The 12,500-nt window shown below is 44.5% G+C and overlaps 1 protein-coding gene across 1 annotated transcript in view; it reads right to left on the bottom strand.

Moving 5' to 3' along the window:
• sdk1a (sidekick cell adhesion molecule 1a) overlaps positions 1-12,500 on the bottom strand; it is a gene marked incomplete at its 5' end in the record, with an annotated part of 439,376 nt that overhangs the window by 154,719 nt on the left and 272,157 nt on the right. The window contains 1 exon segment of the mRNA XM_084319476.1: positions 6,452-6,633. Within this exon segment, the coding sequence (XP_084175602.1) occupies positions 6,452-6,633 (182 nt within the window).

Raw genomic sequence — 12,500 nt, 5'->3', positions numbered from 1 at the left:
TAACCAATTGGCAGTGTCAGCGGGTGGGAAGCCGGCGGGGTGTGTATCCTGGTCGTTGTAAACAGCGACTCCTACAGGTCAGGTCGGTCGGGGCGCCTGCTCAGCGAGGGAGGGAACTGGGGGAAATAGTGTGAGCCTCCCACACGTTACGCTCCCCCGGTGAGAGTCCTCGCTGTCAGGTGAAAGGAAGTGGCTGGCTGACTCCGCATGTATCGGAGGGGACATGTGATAGTATCTATCAACCCTCCCTAGACCGGCACGTGGGGGGCAAATGCGCGCAACGACCAGGAAGGGGAGGGGGGAATTGGCATAACGACTAAATTGGGATGGGCGGAAAATACAGAAAAAGAGGAGGAGAAAAAGTAGATAAAAAAAATAAACATTATAACGACGAGGTTAAAAGGACCACTTGCTGGTCACTGAAAGCGACCGAGATCCAGTAGAATAATAGACAACTCAACCTCAAAGGATTAACATACATACAGGGAGGCACGGTGGGAGAGGTTCACATACTGGTTCCGCTCATTATTATTCTGGTTTGGACTGAGTCCCCGTTTCTATTTCCCCTTGATATGTAGAACTCTACCTGCACCACTGTGGTGACGTGAGGGCTCTCCCTGAGGGGAACACTACTCCCGCCTGGTTCTATCTCCACCTCCACCTCCACCTCCATCTCTAGGCTAGAGGCGCAGATCCCCCACAGACGCTCCATTCAGGGACTCACTATCTGCGGACAACACAATAAATAATCTCCCTGGTTCTACAAGGCTCTGTCTCATTTACAGTCAAACCACGTTGACCATCATCTGTTTCTCATTTGAAACTTTCAGAAAAGAAAGAAGGGGGAAAAAAAGAAAGAACTTGTGATAGTTTATCATATCAAGATCAGACTTTTTAGTTTAATGGAAGTCTTGGAGAATGATATATATAGCGGCTGTGAGGTTGATTCCGGGCGCTTTCATGCCCACATGCCCACAGCTCATAGGCCACGGGTTCCATCTTAATCAGGACCACCTGTTAATTGATTAGAATAAGCCTTGGTTTGCCTACCAACATGTCTGCCATGAGGAATGAATAAGACAGCATGGCTGAATAACTATAGCAAGCTTTCATCTCACTATTTATGTGAGTGTGTGTGTGTGTGGGTGTAAGTATGTGTGTGTGCGTGTGCACACGCGTGCATGTGTTTATGAATGTGTGCATGTGTGTGTTTGTGTATATTTATGTGTTGAACAGAGGCTATCAGTAGTACAGCAGCCGGCCAGGGAGAAAGAGAGAGACCATGATAACATTAAAACCAGCCTGCCTCTAATAGGGTGAAGCCTGGAGTGTGTCTGGTGTGTGTGCGTGTGTGTGTGTGTGTGTGTGTGTGTGTGTGTGTGTGTGTGTGTGTGTGTGTGTGTAGGCGTTATGGTGATTACACTGTAAGGGGTTTATGCTGATGCTTGTGAGCCGCGGACTGATAACGCACTGCGGCATTATGGGAATGCCCTTTATATCATCTACTTGAGCCAAAGAGACCAGACGACACACACACACACACTAAGACACAGACACTAAGACACACACACACACACACACACACACACACACACACACACACACACACACACACAGATAGAGTGTAATGGAGGGCGCGGAAAGGAAAGAAATGTGAAAGAATGTGTGGAAAATGGAAGAAAAGCCAATAAAGAAATTAAAGCGAGAGAGAAAGAGAGAGCGAGAGAGAGAGAGAGAGAGAGAGAGAGAGAGAGAGAGAGAGAGAGAGAGAGAGAGAGAGAGAGAGAGAGAGAGAGAGAGAGAGAGAGAGAGAGGAGATAGAGCAAGAACGAGAGAGATAGAGAGAGAAGGAGAGAGAGAGAAAGAGAGGAGAGAGAGAAAGAGGGAGAGAGATAAAGAGAGAGGGGGGAAGGCATATTAGGAAGCAAGATAAATACATTAAGTGACAGAGAAGAGAAGATAGAAGAGAGGATGAGAGAAGAGAGGAGAAGAGAAGAGAAAATAGGAGAAGAGGAGAGAAGATGAGAGAAGAGAAGAGGGGAGAATAGAAGAGAGGAGAAGAGATGAGGAGAGAAGAGAGGATGAGAGAGAAGAGATGAGAGGAGAAGAGAGAATATAGGAGAAGAGAAGAGAAGAGAAAAGAGGAGAAGAGGGGTGAAGAGAAGAGGAGATAAGAGAAGAGAAGTGGGGAGAAGATAATAGAAAATAGGAGAAGAGAAGATAAGAAATGAGAAAATAGGAGAATATAAAGAAGAGAATAGAAGAGAGGATATGAGAAGAGAAGAGATGAGAATAAAATAGAAGAGGAGAGGAGAAGAGAGCATAACAGGAGAGAAGACAAGAGAAGAAGAAAAAATAGAAGAGAAGGATAGATAATAGAAGAGAATAGATTAGACTATAAGAGAAGACTGGATGAGAAAAGAGAGGAGGAGAGAAGAGAAGATAAGAAGAGAGTAGAAGATAAGAGAAGAGAAGAGAGGAGAATAGAGGGGGAGATAAGATAAGAAAGGGGGAGAGATAATCGAGGAGAAGAGAGAATAGAGAAGAAGAGAAGAGAGAAGAGAGAAGAGAAGATAATAGAGGAGGAGATAAGAGAAGAGAAGAGAAGAGGAGAGAAGAGAGGGAGACCGAAAATAATAGATATTGAGGTACAGTAGTATAGAGAGAAAAGACAGAGGGATGAAAGAAATAGAGAGAAACAGGTCAAGAGAGAGACTAAGAGGGAGAGGGAGCTAGTGACGGAGAGAGAGATTAAGAGGGATATAGAGCTAGTGACAGAGAGAGACAGAAGAAATGGAGATGAGGAGGAAGAAAAAGAAAAGCGGCTACAGACATAAGGAGAGAGAGAGATAGAGAGAGAGACAGATTAATTGATCTTAATGCTCCCTCTCTTCCGCTGTGCAAACTGTCCTCTCGGGGAATGGCCTCTAACCCTGTACAGCTCGCTGCTACAGATAAAACACTAAACTCCATCCTCTGGGGGGATGTTAGTGAGTGTGTGTGTGTGTGTGTGTGTGTGTGTGTGAGAGAGAGAGAGAGAGAGAGAGAGAGAGAGAGAGAGAGAGAGAGAGAGAGAGAGAGAGAGAGAGAGAGAAGAGTAATGTTATAAAGGTTCAGAGTCTACGCCTATTCTCTATGGGTAGAGAGAGAGAGAGATAGAGAGAGAGACACACAAGGAGAGAGAGAGCGACAGACACAAAGAGAGAGAGAGAAACACAAAGGGAGAGAGAGAGGTAGAGATAGAGAGACAGAGAGAGAGTGTCCAATTCATTGTCGCCTCTCTCATTAAAGTACATTAGAATAATTAACTATACTAACTCCCTTAGTCTATAAAGCTGTCCCCAACGGCTAGAATAATGACATGGGAGTTGGCTGTGTGTGTGTGTGTGTGTGTGTGTGTGTGTGTGTGTGTGTGTGTGTGTGTGTGTGTGTGAGTGCACATGTGTGTGTCTGTGTGTGTGATAATAATAATAATAATATACAGTCCGTGTATAAAAGTCAGCGACAACAGCACCTGTTTGTCCACAATTCCTCCTCCCCTGCCTCCTCTCCACCTCCCTCATCCTCTTCCTTCTTCTCCTCCTCCTGTCATCTCTCCACCCTCCCCTCCTCCTGTCTCCTCTCCACCTCCCTCATCCTCTTCCTTCTTCTCCTCCTCCTGTCATCTCTCCACCTCCACCCTCCCCTCCTCCTGTCTCCTCTCCACCCTCCCCTCCTCCTGTCTCCTCTCTACCTCCACCTCCCCTCATCCTGTGTCCTCTCCACCTCCCTCATCCTTTTCCTTCTTCTCCTCCTCCTCCCGTCTCCTCTCCACCCTCCCCTCCTCCTGTCTCCTCTCTACCTCCCTCATCCTCTTCCTTCTCCTCCTCCTGTCTCCTCTCCACCCTCCCCTCCTCCTGTCTCCTCTCCACCCTCCCCTCCTCCTGTCTCCTCTCCACCCTCCCCTCCTCCTGTCTCCTCTCCACCCTCCCCTCCTCCTGTCTCCTCTCCACCCTCCCCTCCTCCTGTCTCCTCTCTACCTCCCTCATCCTCTTCCTTCTCCTCCTCCTGTCTCCTCTCCACCCTCCCCTCCTCCTGTCTCCTCTCTACCTCCCTCCACACTCCTCCTTCTCCACTGCCTCCTCTCTTCACACCCTCCGACTCTTCATCCTCCTTCACACACACACACACACACACACACACACACACACACACACACACACACACACACACACACACACACACACACCCACACGCACACCCACACGCACACACTGACTGTCTGACTGACTCCCCCTTCTTGAAACAATTAGTGTCGTGACCGCGTCTGTCTTAACTACTATAACTATAACTACTATAACTAAAACTACTATAACTATAACTACTATAACTGGTCTTGTTTCAGTTGAATCAACTATATTATAGGAGAGAGTGATGATGACATTTCAAATGTAGTTGATTAAACTAAAAAAGACAATGCAAAAAGGTCATCAACTGTGTGTGTGTGTGTGTGTGTGTGTGTGTGTGTGTGTGTGTGTGTGTGTGTGTGTGTGTGTGTGTGTGTGTGTGTGTGTGTGTGTGTGTGTGTGTGCCCACTGTACACGCTTGTTTTGCATGCACACATTCCGGTATGTATTGTGTACTATATATATTATGTACTACAGTATATACATATACTGTTGTATTGAATTGTTTGTAGGCATGTGTATGTTTATAGTATGTACTGTATACTGTATACCTTCTTGTTTGGATGTATATGTTTGTATTAGGTACTATATACTTGTTGTTTGTTCACACATGTATATATGTGTGGGATGTGCGTTAGGGCATTTAAGACTGCCACGACCCAAAACAACCCAAACGACCCAATGACAACGATCAATTCTCGTCAAAAAGGCCTCAGAAATACAACCAGTAAAGGGTTAGCTAATGTAGGTGAGTCCAACATAGGGGGGCAGGTATAGGGAGGTAAATAGCAGAATCCACCTGCGGTCGTTCTGAGGCCTCAGCAGCTCTGACGAGCCTCCCATGATGCACCGTGATTACACGCTCAAACAGTTTGAAATACAAGTTCAAACGTCGGATCGTGACGCTACTGTAAATAATCTGTCCAATAAACACAAATGTCCACAGGTTGCATAAAGTTTATGAATGTATTGGTTTATGGAAAATAAACATTATTAATAGTGACAGCTGCATATCTGCTGTAGATAAACTGCCACGGCTATATCACTGAACCGTGATAAAACCAACAGATGAAGGATTCCTCTACAACGATGCACGGTCTCTCCACTGTGCACGTGCCTTTATGCACGATTGTGCGTATGTGTTTTCCTGCATGCGTGTGTACTGTATGTGTGCATCAGTGCATGTCTAAGAGCGTTTGTGTATCTTTGTGTCGTTCTTGTACGTACCTCCGTGCATGTGTGTGTTTGTGTCCAATGCATGCTTGTGTTTTGTACTGAATAATGCTTTAATGCATGCATGTGTGCATGTGTATGTATGAATGCGTTTTCGTGCATATGCATATTTTGCCTTCATGCATGGTTGTATATGTGTGTGTGTGTGTGTATATCATATATATGTGTGTGTGTGTGTGTGTGTGTGTGTGTGTGTGTGTGTGTGTGTGTGTGTGTGTGTGAGTTCCCTCATGTGTGTGTGTACTTTCATGCATGTGTAGTTGCATTCATGCTTGAGCATGTATGTGCCTTAATGCATGTGTATGTGTGTGTGTGTGTGTGTTGTGTGTGTATCTGCCTGATGTGTCATGTACTGTAGGTGTCTTCACATGTGTGTATGTACTGTATGTTGTCACCCCCCCGGTCCTGTTGGACCGGTCATCGGACTTACAGCACCACGCATGAACAATACACCACTGCATTTGTGTTTGTCTATGTTTATTAATTTGTTATCTGTTGTGCTCACTTGTTTGTTGTCTGTGTATCTATTGTCTGTGTTGTGCCCCATTGTCTAGTCTAGTGTATTCTCCCCCTGTGTCTGTATCTATGTGTTATTTAGTCTTGTCATGTTTCAGTATGTTACCCCAGGTTGTTTCAGTCTTTCCCACACAGCTGGGGCTTGTTCCCAATCATCCTCATGTGTCAATTAGTCTGTGTATATTAGTGTTGTTTGCCCTGCCCTCCTGTGCTGGACCATTGTTCATGTTACCCTCATCCTGTGTGCTGTCAACCTTTTATGTTCTCCGTGTTCCCTGTGAGTCAGTTTTGTATTGTTTTCCACGTTCAGTAAAGAACTTATTACTTTATTCCACGACTCGTGCTTCCTCTATTTCATCCGTCACTACCTCAAGTCTGCATTCTGGGTTCTCCTCCTCTCTACCATCGACATGCCAACGAAACGTTCCAGGAATCGTAACAGTATGTGTGTTGTGTGTGTGTGTGTGTGTGTGTGTGTGTGTGTGTGTGTGTCTGCCTGAGGTGTGATGTAGGTGTCATGTGTGTAGTGTCCCCACCTCCCTGCAGGGTGTACTCGGTGACCGGGGTGCTGTAGACCCCCAGGCCCGCTCCGGTGAAGGCCGCCACCTGGATCTGGTACTGGGTCCAGATGATGAGGTCCGTCAGCAGGCAGTAGTTGGTCTCCGGGCTGCTGATGTTCTTCTCCTGGTAGTCCCCCGGCAGGCCGGCCAGGCGGTACCTGGAGACATGGAGACACGCGCTCACTGACCGACCACAGTTTAGACCCTGGTGGGTCTGTTCAGGCCATGCAGAATAAATGGTTTGGTTCCGGTTGCCGACCGACCCTTTTTTTTTTATTTAATTTTTTTTTACAATAATGTTTAGTTAAATCTTAGTCAAAAAGTGCAGTCCATGTCAATAATGAGAATATATAAAAAGCAAGTATTTCACAATATTTTCACAGCTCTCTGACGTCAGGATATTTAGTGAGTAGTATTTTTAGGGGTGGCATTTTTAATAATACTACCTTTGTACATTGTACTTTTGTAGTACAGTGTCTTTGTATTTTATTAACCTTTAGTATTATGGATATTAAACATGCTGGCAGAGTACAATGCATCCATGTTGTCGTGAACATTTTTATTAAATAAAGAAATTCCCTATCCATAGTCGCTGTGGGAAAAAATGTAATAAAAAATGTAATTAAATAAATTCCCATGGCCTTAACTGACAACCAACAGGAACCAAACAATTTATTTAGTTAGGCCTCACCAGGGCCGTGCAGAGACCTTTAGAGGGGCAGGTGCTCACATTTTAAAAAGGGCACATGTATCAAAATGTTAGAACACCAACTACAGCGTAACGTAACCAGCCAAACTATAGCATTAGCAACCAATATTCAGAGAATGTAACACGGAATCTTACAACAAACTGCATCATACTATATGATGATTATGTCTTAGAATAATTTGGGATTTATCAAAATGTATTATATAATTATTATTATTTGAAGATTCCTCAATTGCAGACCACTCTCAGGGTTAGAGGACATGAGGAGTTGGTGTTGTACGCAACATAACAGAAAACCATGCACCTCAGACAGAGAGGCGTTCAAATATTTATTTTTATTTATAATATTATTAATTGTTAAAATGATTTCTTATGAGGACCATGGGCATTGCCCTTTAATTTTTTTTTAATAATAAAAAAAAATAAAAAGGGAAATTAAGGGTACTTTGGTCATCAAGGGGCACATGGGCAAGTGCTTGGGCACCCAAAGCCCCCCCCCCCCCCCCCCCCGCGCTCTGCACGTGGCCACGTGCCTGATGTTCACCACGCTGCACACTCTGCACACTCAGACCTGACATTGGACATATTTTATGGTTTATTGAGATTTATTGAGTTTCATTGAAAGAGTTTATTTGTTATTTGATTTGATGCAAACACAGTCTAGAGAGGGAGGCTGGCAGGAGACACACTGCCACAGTACTACATGTATAATGTCAGGGTATCTGCAGGTTAAGTTACATTTAAGACTCTTTGAGAAATTTTTAGTACCACTTAGAGCAATATTTACTACCAATTTCACGACCATATTAGCAAAAAAAACACATAGCGACACTGAACTGCTGCACTTGCGCGGCAATTTCAATTCTCACACGTTCCATACAAGCTCTCGCCAGACGCACCAAGAATTATGAATCTAATTTTTAAGACCCCGCAGATATCCTGCTGAATGTGTATGTTAACCAATAACCTCACGTTGACTTCAGAGCTGTAGGACTGTCCTCAACTCAAAGATGTTCTTATTCTACCAATAGTCACAATGATTTTGTCCACTAGTTGATTGAATCAATTGTGTTTCGCACATGCACTCATGGAGAAGGGGTCTTTAAATCTCTTTACCAGAGATGCGATTATCATCTTTCAGGATATAACTCATACAACTCAAGTATTAGAGCGATCCATCCCAGTGTTTGAAATTGGGAGACATTATTGAATAATAACTAATACGGTTCAGGTAACATTCTGAACGTTTACCTCTTAGTCATTTGATTTGAAATGAATGTTCGATCAGCACAGTGGAACAACAACCAAGTTGCCATCACTGTTTCGATTTGAAATCAATACAAATCTTTCACAAACATATGTTTGATTTGCTTTACGTCTAAGGGCGTTTTCACATTAGAAACGGTTGCCTTCGTTCCGTTCCATTCTGTTCCCGGAAAACGATAATCCCCCCTCCTCACTGGCCAGCTTTCACACTACCAATCTGGTTTTGTTCCCGAGCACACTTGAGGGAGCAACACCCCGATACAGCAGGTGGCGGTATGCACCTAGTGGGTTTGTGATCCGCCAATGAACACAAGAGTACTGTACACTTGTGTCATCTAGTATCCGACAAATCGTTAGAGAAATAGTCAACGCATGTACAATGGAGTCGTCCTTCGCATCAAGAAATGCCTTTGTTCTGCTAAGATGCTACTCGCGTCCGTCAATAAGGTGAGAAACAGACCTATTCTCTTTTGAATTCCACAATGGACAGTCGAATAGTTACGACGTTGTGTCGTCGTCACGTTGTTACAGCGAGCCTCTTCCGTGTTTTGGTACAGTTGTGTTCACACTTGAATCGTTCCGTGCCCGTTCCATGCCCGGGGACGCCTGAATCGTTCCCTAGAGGCCTAGACCACCTTTTCAAGTGGTCCCGGCCACAGAACGCACCGTTCACACTACACGACAATCGTGCTCGGAAACGGCCCCGGGGTCCCTAGTGTGAAAGCACCCTCACAGAGACAGATAGAGATATTGTGTTACGCTGCTTCTATGAGTCAGTTGTTTTTATACTGCCCTACAATGGCCACGGCATTAACCTGTTATGACTTCAAAGTCACAAAAATAGGTGCACAGTTACTGCTGTTGGCCTTTTTAAGGGCAGTATATGTAAGGCATGTGTGCTTTATTAGATATAGTGTACAGTATAGCAAAAGGACAGGAGGGATTGGTGCTTGATGTCACAAGTACAACAGGCCCTCTGAGCCACTCTGAGGCCCCCTAAGGCACAATTTCATTATGGTACATATTATTACAGCAGGCAATTATAATCCAGGACATTCAGTCATTTCTGAACCCATACCATTTTCATTATTCAATTTGGCCACGCTATTAAGATGTCACGGTCGGCCGTTCCGCACTCCGTCATACTTCAATCAGAGCAGCCCTTGATGCCAGGGCATTTAGAATGGAGAGAACATTAGAACTCTATCATTATTATACGTCTTTGAGCTCCGTCATTATTCTATGGTTAAAACTACTCGATGGATAACTTTTAGATAACTTTGTTATTTTATCTTACTTTATTATATTTTTTCTTTTTACATTGTTATTTCTTTTGATTTATTGTTCGAAATAAAACTTAATTCATTCAACTCTGTCATTATTCTACAGTTTAAACTACTCGATGGATAACTTTTATAACCCCCAACTGTATCATGTACAATATAATGCATTCACAATTGTTGATATTGCAGATGGGTGATGTGATTTTTTCCCAGCTGTCCTGCCTTCATTGGGGACATGAAGTTGCTTTACACTAAAGGTGCTCCCATAGTCGAGCGGACTGTACACGGACTGGACTCTGCAGAGGTCCACTGGACTCTTTGAGCTTTCATAGTCGAGCGGATCTCTGCGGACCAATTTCCTACATGTCTCGCGCCAGTTTACACCTCGCGCCAGTTTGTGTGACACCAAGTGGGCGCCGCGGACGTCCGAGCGTCAGAAAATAGGAGCTTCGCACTTGGACTCTGCTTTGGGTCAGCTTTGAGCCCGCGGGAGTCTGCTCCGTGTACGGTCCGCTCGACTATGGGAAGGGCTTAAGGGGCGGGGCAAGTGAGACACTCAAAAGACACGCACAACACAAACACAACAGATTCCCCAAAATGATCCATCAACTATTACAATTAATGCTCCGATCCTGATTTCTTGTATATTCATGTACATTATTGAAGAGTTTGATCCGCAGATGGACTTTTTTGAATATATATTATTTGTATTTTATTTTACTTTTGTAACCCATTGTTAATCAGAATACCGTATGTATATGTGTCTCTTTTACTTCAGTCTTAAGAGTAACACAAACACAAATAACACAAGCAATCCCTCTGAAATCCACATACAGCCATATCAATGTTCATAAAATGTTTGTTATGCCTTTTGATGGTTTGGGGGCCAATTGACTGAGATCGATTGATCACGTGTGATTTATTGTATATGTATTAAATTGACCGTGTGTGTGTTTTGTAATCCCATATACACTCATTGGAAATGAGGGTCTCCCCCAGTGACTCCCGGGGGTTTGACTGCGGACTGGCCCTTTAATATCGCAGATACATCCTTCTCCTGTGGTGGTGACCGCGTGCCCACCCTGCCTCCGTGACCGAGGGTCTGCACTGCTCTGAGACGGCTGTGGGTTCAGCTCCCGGTGGCACGTCGTGTATTAAACACTGTCCTGTTCAAGGCCCCCCTCGCCACAGAGCATGTGATATAACTGTCCACTTAACGGGATCTATAGCCTGCCGTGTCTGGGCGGTGTAATACCACTTAGCTATTGTACATATCTGATGCCGCTGAATGGAATAATAATACAGGTGTCAGCATTTTAAACACGGAGCCTTGTTCACTGTGGGAGTGCCACGGATATTATTCCACAGGCCTACTGGCTGAGTCAGCGTTAACGCACGCACACGCATGCACGGTCACACACACACACACACAGACACACACACACACACGCACACACACACACAAACATTGGGCAAGGGCTGTCAACGTAATATTCTATATTTGATTAAATAATAATAAATAATACAATAATTGAATTTAAAAAAAGCAACAGATGTTGGATTGTGGGAGAAAAAAAAACCACCACGGCTTCCTCCTCGACTTCTCCTCCCGCGGGGCGTGACTCACAATGTCACGTTCCCGTCAGAGCAGATCACTAAACACAGGTCTGTCCTCTGGGCTGATAAGAGACAGTGACTCGACAACAACCACGTGGCAATGATGGCAGGGGCTGGGGCAATAGAAGCAGGGTCAGGGGCTAGGGCAATAGAAGCAGGGTCAAGGGTCAGGGGCTAGGGCAATAGAAGCAGGTAAAAGGTCAGGGGGTAGTAGCAGAGAGTGAGGGGGGGCAATAGACGCAGGTAAGGGGTCAGGGGGTAGTAGCAGAGAGTGGGGGGGGGGGCAGAAGAAGCAGGGTATGGGAGTGGGGGGTAGAAGAAGCTACAGTAGGCTGGCTTTCTACTGAACGCACAGAGAGGAAATTGCTATCTATCTTCTTGTCTGACTCTGGAGAAGACGGTAAGCACATAATGTTGGCTTGTTCCTTTAACAAGAACGCAAAAGCCACAGAGAAGCTCACAGTGTGACGACCTCAGAAAATGGCTCTTTCTTCAGTCAAACGAATGACGCACAACTGTTCATACAATCGCTACGAATCCCTGGTGAGAAGACATTGTGGAAGGAGCTGTTGTTCCCCGCAGCCCTGTGCAGTTATGAGGAAGTATTGCTCAACACGGGACCAGACTTGCAGCTGGAATGAATGAGTCAATTAGCCTGGCACAGAAAACATGCCATTAACGTGTAAAAGCTCAACATATGTAATGGAATCTTCCCTCACCTTGTGTTATGTTTCTTTCTTTTAGCGTTGTCTTGTTGCTATTGTATCGTTAACTCATTCAGCGCCATCGCTTAATGAGCCAGGGGGGCGCTAGAACGCCATCGCTTTAATCAATGGGGAGACTGCGAGATTTGCGAAATATTTTAATATTTGCGAAATATTAAAATATATCTTATATTATAGCTATGGGTCTAATACACCTGTCGATTGTCAGTGAGTTGCTTCCAGTCAACGTGTACAACAAAAACAGATTGTTTTTTCATCCGTACATTTCCGTTTTATACCGTTTTGAATATGAGTATAGTTTTGGTGATTCTTAGTAATCCCAGGAAAAGACGCGATAATAGCCCTTTAGTGGAATACACTAAACACGTTGTCATTTTTCGCCTGATTATCGAATCTTCCTGAAATCAATGCTAGATTATCATTAT

This window comes from Notolepis coatsorum (genome assembly GCF_963971535.1).
Source record: "Notolepis coatsorum genome assembly, chromosome: 7".
Classification (NCBI taxonomy): domain Eukaryota; kingdom Metazoa; phylum Chordata; class Actinopteri; order Aulopiformes; family Paralepididae; genus Notolepis; species Notolepis coatsorum.
This window is presented reverse-complemented; position numbering and strand designations above follow the sequence as displayed.